The sequence below is a fragment of the Trematomus bernacchii genome, unplaced genomic scaffold, assembly GCF_902827165.1.
Source record: "Trematomus bernacchii unplaced genomic scaffold, fTreBer1.1, whole genome shotgun sequence".
In the NCBI taxonomy this organism is placed as follows: domain Eukaryota; kingdom Metazoa; phylum Chordata; class Actinopteri; order Perciformes; family Nototheniidae; genus Trematomus; species Trematomus bernacchii.
In genome coordinates this window covers 5276593-5291927 of record NW_022987705.1, presented here as the reverse complement: position 1 = coordinate 5291927, position 15335 = coordinate 5276593, and the positions used below count along the sequence as shown (strand labels likewise).

The following is a 15335-nucleotide window of genomic DNA, read 5'->3' as shown; positions in this document are numbered from 1 at the left end:
CTTCATGACAGCTGCTGAACTTATCTCAAAGACACACTGGCAGTTGCAGTGTCTAAGCTGTTATTTGCATATGACTCTCATTTGAGCACATACAACTTGAGTGCAGCTGTGAGGCTTTGAGCAGAGTGTGGGTGATATATGTTTCATTGCATCATCTTGCCTTGGATGAAATAGAAATAGATTCTCAGAAACTTCTCATCTCACACAATGTCCACTCATCTCTGTATGCACTGACCTTGGATGCATTTGTGTCTCTGTGTCTGAATTGTAGGTTGAATGTGTTTTCCTCCAGCCTGGACACCATGAGCACCATCTCGCCGACGGATTTTGACAGCTTGGAGATCCAGCAGCAGTACAATGACATCAACAACCGCTGGGACCTGGCAGCAGAGACTGACTGGGATAATGAGAACAGTTCAGCACGACTCTTCGAGCGCTCACGCATCAAGGCTCTCGCAGGTATGCTACACTTCAGGCCCGACGAACGTAGACGTTTGCAAGGTGTCAACATGCACCTCTGTGTGTAGGTGTGTGAGGATGATTGACAAGTTCTGTTTTGGGGCATTTGTCATTTGTCACAGTTGTGAACATTGTACGACATAAATGACAGAAGTTATCCTTATCAAATTATGTTTGAAAATTGATTTTATTTCATCATTTGAGTAATGAATAACAGTCTCTCCTGCAAAGTTACCATGAGCTGAACAATTAAAGTAGCAAATGAAATGTATTATCGAACTATGACTGATGGACAAATTGCATTGCATGCTCTATTAAATCTTAATGAGCCAAACAGAATGATGTGAATGTTGTGATGACATTTCAAATACTAACACCAAAAGGCAAGTACAATATCAAATGCAAAGAAACATTTAAACAAAATTCAGTAATTATTTTTTAACAAATTAATATTACTATTTGACCATACAAATGAATCATCATAATTCTACATTATAGGATGATGACTTTGTATTTTTTGGAAATCCTTTTGGAATCGTGTTTATTTTTTAAAATCATTTAAATTGTACAATGTTTTATATTTAGGCCAGTATGCTTTTTTAAAGTTAAAGTTTCAAATATGCAACAAAAAATATAACATTTGCAATAATTACAAACTAACTGTTACTGTATGTGCACAGATCTAATAAGGCTTTGTAGACTGAGGAACCAACTGTATTATTCTCTGTCCCAAAAGGCACAATTATGTCTTTGTAGGGCAAGACAGAAATACTTCCAAAAGGAGGACAAAGCCACGCAGCTAGATAGTCAATTCACCACAGAGCAATACGCTGTGAGGGAATAAGGTGATGAGAATAGACTTTAGGTCTATAATAGGTCTCTTTAAAATTCTCCATCAATATACCCACAATTAAACATAAATGCAAGATCTACAATGTTCAATGTTTTAGTCTGTTATCTCGTGCAGCCTATCCTATTGGAGGCTTCCACTGGTTTGATCCAGGTGAAACTCCTGACGGCTCCATGAGTGTTCATTTGTGTTTATCTAACCACAGTGCACCTTCCTAGTTTCACATGTTACAGATACAATCTCTATTAATAGTCAAAACAAGTTGCAGTGTCATACAGACCCCAGCAGAGGGGAGCAACAGGCAGACACACACACACACACACACACACACACACACACACACACACACACACACACACACACACACACACACACACACACAGTGGCTGTAAGTAAAGTTAGATAAACCTAACTTTACTTACAAATATGACCTCACTTATTCCCTCATGCCAACATGTAACACCCTTGAGTGTTGCCTGGTCGTTTTTTGTACTGTATTTAATGATGTACTGTATCTTGCTACCATATAATTATGGAAAGCAACAGACGGCTCTAATACTGATTGTACCAGTATGACCAGAGTAGACTGTGTGTGTGCGTGAGTGAATACCTGTGATACCATCTCCGTTTGACAAGTGTGGACTTGAAGTGCACATTCTCTGACATGCTGTAGCAGCTTTGTCCCCCAGGCATAACTCCTGCCTACCTTAAACAACTTCTCACAAATGTCAAGCCCTTCAGCAGTCTGTAAGCTGCTGCCTACTTGTGCTTCAATCTCTCACAGTATCTCACAAATATTCTCTCTGTGAAATGACAGTCTGTTAGATTAATTTGACTGCTGGTGTGACAGCAGCGGCTGAAGCTCGTTTCACAGTAGAAAGCTAGTCCTGTGTTAAAGATAATTGTAATTTGCTTAAATAACCACCTATCTACTCTCCTATACTGTGTGTGGTAGCAGGGAAAGCAGTGAACATTTGCATTTTGTTAAGCAACGCCTAGCTTGTACTTACTTGTGAGAGCTTACACAGTAGCAGAGCAAGAGTACTTTGAAAGCATCCATGTTCCTTTTGTAACACTACTCTTCATTACATATCCACATCATTATCATGGATAGGACAAGTCAGTTAAATCTGGAATCCAACCAGTTCTAATACACAGACTATGCTTATATACGATGCATACATAATGAAGAAAAACTACACAGAAGCATGAATAATAGACGAACATTTCTATTCACTGTCTCACATTGGGCCACATTTTTTATACATTTTGTAGGACTTCATCCTAAGAAATCAAGCCTTCTAGCTCCAGGGGGATCCCCCTTCAGATCAGATATTTAGTTGAGTATGGTCCAACCTTCCCCCCTCCCCCGTGTCCCTCCAGGACATTTTATCCATCCCTGTTGGATGGATAAAATGTACATGCTCAGCAATAGATCTCTGCTTACTCCCCTGCAGCTTCTATCTTTCCCTGTTCCTCATCTGCGTTCATTCACCACACCAGAACATCCTTAATTATCATTAAATCCAGTTTGCTCAATGCATGAGCTGCTCCCACATCTCCATTTGGCAGACGTTCTCAATGTTTGTTGTCATATTTTACAAGATTAAGAAAATAACTATTAATATTATCCAGAGTGTTTATTTAATAGTTTATCCACATGACTGATGAGTTGTATAGATAGGTCTGAACCTAATATTTTCGGATGCTTTTGCCAGACGCGCAAATCTGCCATCACATCTGCGTCTCGTGGTAATTGGGATTGTGTGTTTCAAATATGCCCAATGGGATCCTAAACGGACATTTCCAGTTTACCATGTCTCTGCTTCTCATTTCTCACTGCATGTGACCACTGCTTGTGATCCCCAGAAGGAAGTGTGTTTGCTTTGGATCTCATTAGTCCAGTCCCCCCTCCATAAACACCCATGCGCAGAAGGCCGGGGGCATTTGGTCCTTTAATGAGATCCATCCAGATGCTGCCGGCTCATCAGGACAAGCACAGATAAAAAGAACCACACATTTTTACCACTGCCCCCTGACCAGACCAAAAGCCAACTTTTGCAAGAAAAGTGGTGACCTTAGTCCTCACAGTGTTTACAGTGTTGTGTAATTTTTTCACACACAGGCAATTATTGCATGTGTAACCTTTACTGTGGCACTTTTAAGGGCGTTAGCAGCAGCAACGACCTTCAACTGGATAGCTATTCAACTTTCAAAATATATTTAGAAGTCTCTTTTAATGCATAGTTTCTGACATCATTTTTGGTGAATATTGCACAGATTTTAAATAAATGCTGCTTTATTATTGGTGTTGCAGAGTGGAGCACAGCCACAAAAATATACAAAAGTGTATTTTCTTCCAGTGTTTGCATGCAAGACACGCTTAAGTTGACAGTGGGAAATCAAATTAAATAAGAAACATTGTTTCCTTCCAAGTTAAGCCATTAATCATTTGAATAGTTATCTATAATCTAGTTTGACATAAAATGTGTTAATTAAGTGTAGTTTTATAATTGTTTTAGACAGGACTTATGACTCACTTCCACCCCCACTCCTGCCTAACCATCTGGTTGACAAACAGACACACAAGTTCATCATTTTAAATCTTGTTCAGACAGGAAGGAGCTTGTCGTGTTGCTGAGATACTCGGAACAACTTCCTTCCTGTCTTAACGCCTTATCACAGGCAGAGCCCGCAAACAGAACAAGGCAAATTGAATCTTGTGTTAGAGAGTGATAGAAATGAGAACCACATAGCAAGACAGCAGGATAAGAGGATGGATCCTTTCGTGATGTACCTTCTTGGCAGGCCACACCCCGCTGCTCTCTGGAATTAAGGTGGCGTTACATAATCCGCCTCAAGCTACACTGGGCAAAGACTTCTAATGGTTTAGTCCACCTCCACACCGCCTCCCTCTCCACTTCAGCACTGTGTTCCTCCTCTGTGCTCCTCCCTCAAACACACCTTGTGCAAATGACACAGTTTTCAGACAGCACAGCAGGCTTTGTTTACACAGCTATCCGACCGCGGCCGGTTAGCCTGCTCTGCTCCAGCAAATGCATGTTCAGAGTTTGGAGGGAAGGGATAGCCAGCCTTGAACCACAAGGGAGTGTAACCAGACGTTTTTACTTTGCGTAGAGGCCACAAATGTGGTGAAATTCTTCACAGGAGGAGGTGAAACAAGAGAACATTTTGTTTTAAATGATTCTTTAGAAAAACCCCTCCACCGTTACACTGCTGTATTTTCATTGGACAAGGTGGGACCTACAGTAGAAGAAGAGAAGAACAGGCGGCAACATTTTCAAGCTTGAGTTGTGCTTGAGGCACAGCATTGAGGGAATCAAAAACAGGAGGACAAACCAAGGCATTTTGGATATACAAAACTTTTATTTTCTGGAAAACCCTCTTAAGGAGTCTATATTTTTTGAGAGGGAAAGGTCGCTTTTGCTGTGCTATGCAGGAGAACTCCCATTCACTCTGTATCTGAGAGGAATACTTAGGAGAGAGATCCAGAAAAAAAGCCATGGAGTATGAACGCAGGGACAGAGAGCCCTGCTTGTCCCCAGCAGCATTTGTAAATCAGGTGCAATATTCCAACATCCTGGAAGGGAGGTTTAAACAACTGCAAGGTAAGAGTCATGATGATCTGTCAATTTCAATTTACTATTAGGGAATGTATTTACCTTTTTATCCAATATTTGGTGTTTCTCTTATGGAAAAGTTGCTAATGTTGAGACCGTCCAAGACTGAAAGGTGTAACCCTTTAAAAATATCCTGCTGTGTGCTAACATCGGATATATATTACATTTTGACCATTTTGCTAGTGCTAGTGAGTCTCCAGCAATAACTCAACATTTTTCTCACGTGATTCATTACCTGTGAGAGGTTGACCAGACTCCTCTCTCAATTCTGCGTTATTGTAGTGCTTACTGTGGAGAGAATCTAAGAGAGCCGTAGCAGACAAACACTAGGCTTCAGCTCAGCTCTAAAGCAGGCAGTCTGGCACCTGATCACTGGGCCACCTGTCCTTTCCTTATCTTATTACAATGAACCGCTCTGTCTCTGGCTAAAGCCTGTGAGGTCCTGCAAACAGGAATCACAGAGACCACTGGTTGTAACATAGGACTTAGGAAATGATGTGGTAACTAAAGTGCAACCCCGCGATTAATTGTAAGGGAATCTTGTAACTCACCCCTCTGTTTCTTGGCTAAAATGCTGGTGTTAAAATTGAAAAACAATATGGAGAAAACCTTTTTTACTTGGTCAAGGTTTTTGTTTGATCAACACATGTATCTGTTAGACTCTATTACTATGTGGCCTGTTCCTGTGAGCTTTAGACCCATTGGTCACTGCCCATGAGATAAGGTATTGGTGTAGGGCAATAGTTTATTAAACTACCAGTTGGTGCTAGTGTGCATGAAGATCATAGTGTTTTGCTAGTTTCCGGTCCCTCCCTGGTTGCTGTCTGGAAAGGAGAGCTCATCTTAGGGTTTACTTGAGGGGCATGTCTATTCTCTCTGCATGTTTGACATTCTTATTTTACCTCCAATTTTACTAATATCTTCATTGCCACGGAGGATTAGTCTGCTAAAGGGCATGTATACATATGTCTGAGTAAATGTGAAGTGATGGATACAAATATGTCTACACCTTCACAGTGACAAGCTCTTGAGTAGAGATAATATCCATCTTTTATTACTTAGAAAATACAAGATTCACAACACTGTCACACTCAGCTGGGCAATCTCACACTCAAAGAAGCTGCGAGTACATGCCTCCACGTCTTTTCCAACTTGTCAGGCAAGGAAACCTTTAACTCATTGTGTAATTATGGGGGTCAGAGATCAGTCACTAAATTTACGCTGACAAGAGATATTCCCACTTCCCTCAAACAAGAATATGATGAAATGAGGTTCATTCAAAAACAAAACTGTATTTATGAATACTATCTTAAAGATGGGGAATTTTCGATGAGTGATTACATACTTTGTGTTTCATCTCTGTGCATGGTTATGTTCTGGATGGAGTTTGCTGTAAATATACTCACGCGCACACACTCAGACAGACACAAACACATTTTGGCAACACCCACTTGTATTTCCAGTTTGACTACCCTTGAGGCTCATTCTTTGTCACTCCCTCTCTGCCCCACTATGTTAAACCACGATGTATGCTGATGCTACAGAAAATGCATGTTTGTTGTCCCATTCACACAGCAAAGCATTCACAAAAAACCATACATTGTTTACTTTCAGTTTAAATATGTTTCCACTTACAAGCAGTAAGTACAAGGTCAGCGGTTACCAACTTCTCAAACATTCATTTGATTTCCATTCTAGCATCTTAACAGAGGGACTTGAGGAGAAAATATAAAAAAAATAAAAAATCTCATTTATGTTTCGTGCCTGGAACTTGGTAAAGACTTATTTTACAGACTGCTACCATTAATGAATGCACTGAACACACTAGCATTGTCTGACTCAGTGGTGAATGATAGGTAACTAAATAACTAAGGCCAAGGGGGAAAGGTTTAATGGAACACTGAGGCACATGGTTATATTGAACTGAGAGGAGGAAAAACCGTCATCTCCGGGAGATTCAAACAGTCTTTATTGACAGATGGAGGGACATTTGCTTTTAGTTTTTTTATAGCCTCTGTTTTTTTCAACCCATAATAACGTCATAGTTTAACCCTTAGAATAATATAAAGAGACGAAACATATTTTTCAAAACCTTGGCTCTAGTTTCCCAAATCACACTATCCACACTATTATGTAATCTTATGGTGCCTCGTGAGTTAAAAAAAAATGCCTTCCTATTGCCTAATACTTCCTAATAATTCCGGTTATTGATCTTGGTGCCAAGATAAATACATTATCAGTTTTGTTTGATGTCCTAGTTAATAAATAAATACAGTGGGTTATGTTAGACTACAGGGTCACCGTCCGGATACCCGCACCCTCTTGAGTCAACTGCTTTGGACTCTAATTTGTTTGAGTCACTCGGCAGGCATTAGCAGTATGCTTTATGAAAATGGTGCGTACTTTGACACATTCAGAAATGTCAAAGTCAACAGTCCTTCTTTCCTTTATGTCCATCTGAAATCTTGGTCTCTAAAGTCACAACTAAGAAGTGATGCTAGCTATTTTTATTCTTTCTCATTGAATGCTCTGCTGTCTAGATCAGGAATGTTTTGTTTTTATACTTTATTAAAGAATTTGAATTGACATTGAAAGGGATCAATGTCAAATTTGGGTAAGGTTTCAAGGTCCAGTGGCCTACTATGAATTGAATGTTGCAACTTAATATTTCTAACACTCCTAGTGAAAGCTCTGACTCTGGTGGCCTCCAGCTGTAACTCAGAGTCACATTACACTGGTGAGGGTTCACTATACGTACACACACACACACACACACACACACACACACACACACACACACACACACACACACACACACACACACACACACACACACACACACACACACACACAATGCCTTTTTTGTTTGTACAGTTTTACCAATATTGACAGTTTCCTTCTTGAAAGGGGTAACTGGATAGTGTTTTGGGGGCTTTAGGACATTTATTGTCCTGTTGACATTTCACACACTTTCTGTGTCCAGATGTTATGGCTGTGAGGTGTCTGTTTCTGTCTCGTTTCTCATGGGATTGGCCTTGGCCCGTCCCCTCCTCCCCTATCTTTTCCATTATCAACCACAGCTGCAGATGGCACAGAGGAGCATGACCTGAAGGGTTCAGTACCTTCACTGCCAATATAGAAGAACGACATATCTTTAAGAGAGGTCTCTATCAGATTCCTCCTGTCTGTTTTGTCATTTTAAGAACAAAGTTAGGCCAAACACAGTGTCTTTCTATACTAGTGACCACAAACTGTTAAATGTGTTCAAATAACTCATGCCACATGTGGCAAGGCGTCGGTTTTACCGCAGGCCTACTTTCAAAGTCATAAGCAAAGGAAGGGCACTTCCGCTTTTTTAGAGAGAAATGTCAAAGCATGTGCATCACAAGTGCCATTGTTCTCACTTTGTTTTGCACACTTTGTCTAATGATATGCAGGCATGTCTGGTTAAATTCTATAGACATGTGTAATATGTAGTAATACACTGAGAGTACATTTCCCATTTGCTGCAGAGATATGTAAAATATGAGTGAAATAATATTTGTACTCAATGATTTGACATGCAGCCAGATGTCAGATGATATCCTATGGCTATAGTTTTTTCTAAACTGCTTCTTACTTTATACCGTTTTTATATAACTAAGGCTGCTGTTGACTTTGAAGGAGTAGTAGATATTGTAACCTTAATTATATAATACACAAAGATAAACATGAGGGTTGACCATTAGGACTCTCTGAAATAGCTAAAGTTCTTTGCACATCAATCAATCAAATACACTCAAGTTTATGAATACAAGACATCACATACAACAGGCGTAGACCTTTTTTTCATTGTTTGATTTGCATATGACATCCATTTTATGTCACGCTCAACAACCGTAGTTGACTCTTAGCTAAACCACCTAATGGTGTCAATACAGAATAGTAACCACTTACCACAAAGCTTTTTTTCAAAGTATTTTCTCCCGACTGTACGTGATGAATTGTTCATTAAAACAAATAACAGACTAAAACTAATACATATGCCTTAGTAAGTACCCTGATCAAATCAAATGTATATCTCTACATCTCTACTGTAGACATACATACATATTCATACATACACATCTACCACAATGTGGTTATCTGATCACTGACATTATAATGAACACTTGAGTCATCCTTTAATTAGTCTTTGCTAACTGTAATTTAAAGCATGTTTTGCACTCAGTTTAGCACACATTTAAAAGTAAATCATTTTTTACCTTGCTATTGTTGCAATTTAAATATATTGAACATGTTTTATATATTGTTAAATGTATAATACGAGTAAGAGCAGAGCTGAAAGCAAGAAAAGTCAGACTCCCACTGATTAGTGCCTTTCTCTGTACCCTTTGGCATAAAACCATAATCTTGTCTGTGTGGGAATGTCCAAGATAAGGTCTTTTAAGCAGATTAAAGCAGACGGATTGATGGAAGCAGTTTGCTCATTCTTTCTGAGGACGGGGTGACCATAGGCACTTATTACACAAGCTCAGGCTGGGTGAGAGACCGGATGTCAAGAGTTTATGAAGTCAAGGGCATTTCAACCAGGCTAGAAAGGAAACCAGGAACGGCTAAGGAGGAAGGCATGACCTGGGCACAACTTAAAATGAGATGAAATGAGCAGCAGTTAATGATTACCAGCATGTGCTCACATTTTCTACATCTTCTCTGAAAGCTTCTTACATGTTTGGTGGTCTTAAAATAATCATCAAAGACATTAGTCCCATGTGTTTGAGAATGAATGGTCAGGGAATTGAAAAGTGTATAAAATATGCGGTGTGCATTTGTTGCTATTTTGTGAAGTGCTTACCTTGGTAAGTTATTTATGGACGGAGTCACTATTTGTCCTCTGCTGAAATAACGCCACTGGGAGCCGAAGTGCAGTGTCATGCAAGCCTGCGAAGGGATGAAGGATTCAGTGAGCAACATAGGAGACCTCTAATAGGGTGAATCACAAGGAAGACTCTGACCCTCTGTCAGAACTTCTCCCCACTCATGCATATTTGTGTCTCTATTATAGACAGACGGTGTCAGGGCATGGTCGTGGGTTAAGGAGCAGTGCGGACATCTTGTAGTGGACTATTGTCTACTGTGCATAAAACAACACAGCACACTTTTCAATGAGATGTGCCTAAGCTTCATTCAAACAGTTACACTGTTAACCTGCGGGAACGATCCCTAACTAATGTTGATTGAGCACCATTAGAGTTTTTATGAATTTATGAAGTAATTAAATGCCTTTGTATTTAGTCCTACCCTCAACCCAACCGCTGGCACTTACTAATATGTTTTACCATTTTGTACATTTGAGCAGTATAGGGGCTATCAGTACTGTAAATAAGTGCTATGCATACTGGTAGCCAGAAAAACGCTGACAAATATGGGTAGGCGATGGCGTCTAGTTGCCCTCGTCTTAAACTAAATTACACTGTGTGCTAGCAGAACCCCTTCCTACCAAACAAGATTCTGTCTCAATGACGTTGCACACTGTCTGACATGTCATAAATCAGTCTGTGTAGTGATTTAAACAATATCTACAGGACAGGGTTCAAATGGGTTTGCATTCTTTCAATATGTACCAGAATGCAAACGTACACCTAATGTGGACTTGTTCTTTGTCCTTACACACACACATATGATGTTCTGACGCACAGATTTATTGTTTTCCTTTATAGATATGTGTGTTCCTTGGCACAGCGACTCACTGTTGGAGTCTTCATTTTATCACCAGACAGGATTAAGCCTGGCGGCATTTTTGCTCCGATTACTTGCAGATATTCATCTTTATCAAATGTGCCAAGTTGAGGGTTAAATAGGAGAGGAGCAGCAAACTAAACCTCACTACCTTCAACCCCCCCTCCCCCTCCCCTCCCACCTTGGCCTATACTTAAAGCTTACTGCCAGAGACAAACATGTTCAAAGTGACTGGACATGCCCAAATATGCTTTTGAAACATTTAATGATGCCTCTAACCACTACTTCAGATCTGCCATTAGTAAACAATGGCGAGAAACACACACTTGTTTTCCCCCCTCACACTCAAATAGGCAGAGGGAAGGTAGAGCTGAGAGAGAAGAGGTAGTTTTATTACGGTTTTTAATCCACATTAAACATAGCTTAGAAAATTCGTATAGTATTCGGAGAAGCCAATAAATATTCTATGCTGGATAAAAGGCATGTCCGCATTTGTATTGTATCACACCTTGTAGCCCCCATCTTTGGCAAATAAAACGTGTGTAAGGAAACTGTTGTGTTGAATTGTCCATGTTTCAAAGCTGGTGTAGAAAAGTCATTATTGTGGGTTTTTTGGCAAAAAAGCTAAGATTATGACAGATTTACTAAGACTTACTGGTAATTACAAGGCTTGCTTTCCAAAGCTCATATTTTCCCACTGTTCTCTCTTGTCCTCTATTGTGTAATTGTGTAGAAATGTTGGCAGGCTCTGCAGGTATTCTGCATGACGTTAGACATCTGACATAAAGGAAGCATAGTCTCAGTTTCTTTTCTCACCTTCAGCCATGAGGGTACTCTCTGTTAACAATAAACACGCTTTCTGTTGCTAAGCATTCTTACAGGTAAGTACATAAATAATGAACCATTAAGAGCCAAATGTACAAACATTACAGTTGACATATCTACAAAAAACATGATCCACAAATGTCACCGTGTTCTAGAAGACAGCTGCACCGTTTTTTTTTACCTTCTCCACTGTAGCCGCACTGATGACAAGTTTGTGTTTGCTCGCTATAATGAGCAAACAGCTCACAGACAGACGCAGTGTTTGTCTCTCTAGTGTTCTCATTCAGTTGCCTTATAATTAGCAGCGTAGCCCCAGCAGTGTTGCAGCATTTCTTCTTGAGGACCCCTGCCCCACTGCCTCCTCCTCAGTGCAGGGCTCTGTCACAACACGACCAAGTGTCAGGAGGAATGTAGGCTCCTCCATTGCCTCTCACCTGCCAGGGTAATCCACCTCTGCTGGCTCATTAACCAGCTTCAAATAACTTAGTGGTCCTTTTTTTAATGTAGAATAAAATAATGTGTTATAGTGGTGCTTTTGGAGAGCCTAATCTGGAAAGTTTAAATAAAAATGTGATAAAATTGAATGATCCAAAAACAACCAGGACACCCACAGTAAGTAGAGGACCTACTGTACCAGGGCTGTTTGAGCAATACTAGATTGTGATGCCATAACACTTTCTTGTTTGTCCGATATCCTTGAGTTTAGGTGAACCATGAAAAAGTACAAATTGCCACCAGACTAAAGGGCTGGTAGCAGGGATAGCAGAGAAAAAAACATGTCTCTGCCACAGTTGTAACCTTCCAGATATGCCTGAAGGCCATGATCATAGGCACACCTGCTCGAAATTCATAAATCAACACTTTCCTTAAAGGTACACTGTGTTAGATTTAGAAAGATCTATTGGCTATTGGCAGAAATTGAATATAATGTAGAGGACATAACCAAATCCTTCACACAGCTCCTTCAATTGGTATAACTATATAATAAAAACGTGTGTGGAGATTTAGAAACACAAGACAACACTTTGTGGTGGGCTTTTTCATAAAGCGAGTTGATTCAAGGATAATTAACTGTCATGATGCAATACAACGAAATCCAATAACCCCAGTCCATTATGCCACACGGAAAACATGACAAGACACAACCGAACAAAAGCAGCAGTAGTAGCAGTTGTGCATTCCTGAAGTGCATTTTTTAAATGTGCAACTCAAGTGCGTTTGCACCAGTTAACTGTTATCTCTCTCCATCTCATTGTGATAGTTCATGTGCTGTGTTTTCAACATGTGCTAGTATCTGCATGTGTCCTCAGTTGTTACCAAGCTCTCATACAGGAAATGAGTGAGGGAGGAAAGAGTGAGGCATAATCCGAAAATGATACTTTACCTTTTGAACACAATTATCTTGCTTCCTCTGCAGTCTGGTGTAAGAAAGGGCATAATGAGAAAAAGGTATTATTTCATTATTTCGATTTTAAGTTGTTGCTATACTCTGGTTCCTAAATCAAAGGTCAAATACAGAGGTCATGGCTGTATGGCATTAAGTATTTGAATAATATAAACCTGACAGTCCCGACACATTTGCTGTGTAATCATTACTAGAAGCTATCTGGATTACTTATTTCAAACTCTCGTACGGTATAGAAACAGGGGGGGTACCTTTTAGCTTGCAACAGGTTCATCGTTATTTCACCCTTGAAGGCTTGCATGACATTTCAAAATCTGACAGTTGGCAGAGTGGTTATTTGCACAACATGCTTTCTTTAGGTCTTTCACATTGCTTGCACTTTTTGGAGTGACTCAAATATATGAACACCGTGATAACTTTGTTATACTTTTGATACTTCTTGTATGATACTGTAATCAATTTCCACAAGAGATTTGTGGGCATCCTAATGATTTTTATAGTGTTTCTAATAGAACTGTCATAATACAGCAACCTTGTAATTTAATCTCATGAATCTCTTTTTAAGATCGCAATATTAAAATGGCTGACCTTCACAATCTCCTTCTGTTACATGAACTGCCAAGATACTTGCACCTTGCCTCTGGGTTGAAAATCTCAGCTTTGAATAGTGTGGCCTTTAAACAGTAACTACTGTAGCACTAAGGTAGTTACTACATAGTTGAATAATGATGAGATTTATATTAATACATCTTTTCCAGATACCTTACCCCTCAATGCTTCTTTCTGCAACATCAATTGCATTTTTACCTTCTGTTGTTCTTAACCACCATAGGTATTACATAAGATGTAGATGTCAGGTTTATGTTGTTACACTAAGCTGCTTTGAAGTGTAAAGAAGGTGTGGTGTGTTGCACTATCAAAGACAATCTTATCATAAAGCTATATACAATGAACACTTAAAATACAGCTTTACTCAACGTTTGGCTATTTTAGGTTTGGTTTGTGAAGTAATATAAATGAAAATATGAAGGGTTTGCTATTTTGCCTGTGTTGTTGTAGGCTTTGTTTGGTTTACCTAATTATTACAGAGCCGTTCCTCTGAACTATTTACTATTTACTTCAGGGTTTTTTTTCTGTATGGGCTTGTGTGGACATTGCATTAAGTACAATGCTAGAATAGTGTTTTCAAACGGCAGAAAGACCTTGTGTCCTAGAAAGGAGGTCACCTTGTTAGGTAGCAGAGCAGGATTAGCTTCTTACTCCCCTGGCCCATATGTCTGAGCTGCTGTTACAGCTTAATATATTGTGATTCTTTTTTTAAGTCCGGCCCCAATAAAGAAACCACTCATATAATTGCCTTTTCGGACAATTTAGCATTGTCACTTTTATCATCTAAACGCACATAATCAGGGTAATTAGCATAGCACACATGAGCAGAGCCATCAGTAAACATTGGTCTAAGGAGTGAAAACCTCTCACTAAGCTGTCAATGTAGTGATCCCAGAGACTTAATGGTACAGCTTATCTGTAAAATGAACTACTCACGACACAGGCTGAAGTCCTTATGATTTCCCGCTCAGGACTAATCTTGGTTATTGACTGTGTTGGTGTTTGTTTAAAGCAAAAGTGTAATCCTTGTTAATATTTATTTCTAACAACAATGATACTCAAGCCAGTGGCGTCTCAGTTATCAGTCAGTTTTAGTGTTTGTGTATTGTAACTTCAGCATTTCTCACTCCCTGTTGTTTCCTTTGCAGATGAGCGTGAAGCAGTGCAGAAGAAGACCTTCACCAAATGGGTAAACTCTCACTTGGGCCGGGTGACCAGTCGCATCGGGGACTTGTACACCGACCTGCGCGATGGCCGCATGCTCATCCGCCTTCTGGAAGTGCTCTCTGGAGAACAGCTGGTCAGTATCTCACAGACACACAGAAACCCCCCCCCCCCCCCCCCCTCTCTGTCCTAACCCTGACCCAAGCCCTGAGGGGCCATGACCCTCAGACAGCACCACGAGGAAGGAGAAATCATGCGCTCCAGTTCTTCTTTCTTTTAGTGTGATTTACTTCTCCCCCTGTTTCTACTTGTTCTTCTCTTTTGAAATTGCTGATGTCCTAATGTATGTTTGGATCCCTTTTCGTCTATATTTCTAACATTTGTCTTCTTTGTTTTTCTTCTGCTCCCCACAGCCAAAGCCCACAAAGGGCCGCATGCGTATCCACTGCCTGGAGAATGTTGATAAAGCCCTGCAGTTTCTCAAGGAGCAAAAAGTCCATCTAGAAAACATGGGCTCACATGACATTGTGGATGGTAATCACCGTCTCACGCTGGGTCTCATCTGGACAATCATCCTTCGCTTCCAGGTAACATATAAAGCATATTAAGTGGAGCGCGTGCCAGATTGCTTTGTTTGTTTGTTTGTAGCCTTTATTTATCCAGG

The 15335-nt window shown here is 40.0% G+C and overlaps 1 protein-coding gene across 3 annotated transcripts in view; it reads left to right on the top strand.

Moving 5' to 3' along the window:
* The first annotated feature begins 287 nt into the window (after positions 1-287).
* LOC117490648 (spectrin beta chain, non-erythrocytic 1) overlaps positions 288-15335 on the top strand; it is a 47643-nt gene continuing 32595 nt past the window's right edge. The window contains exons 1-4 of one of the 3 annotated variants that reach the window (XM_034140414.1): positions 288-459; positions 4831-4938; positions 14656-14807; positions 15085-15258. In XM_034140414.1, the coding sequence (XP_033996305.1) occupies positions 303-459; positions 4831-4938; positions 14656-14807; positions 15085-15258 (591 nt within the window). In that variant the 5' untranslated portion in view covers positions 288-302. Of the gene's footprint in view, positions 460-4286; positions 4939-14655; positions 14808-15084; positions 15259-15335 lie in introns of those variants that run through there. The other 2 variants (XM_034140412.1, XM_034140413.1) reach the window with 2 other exon arrangements.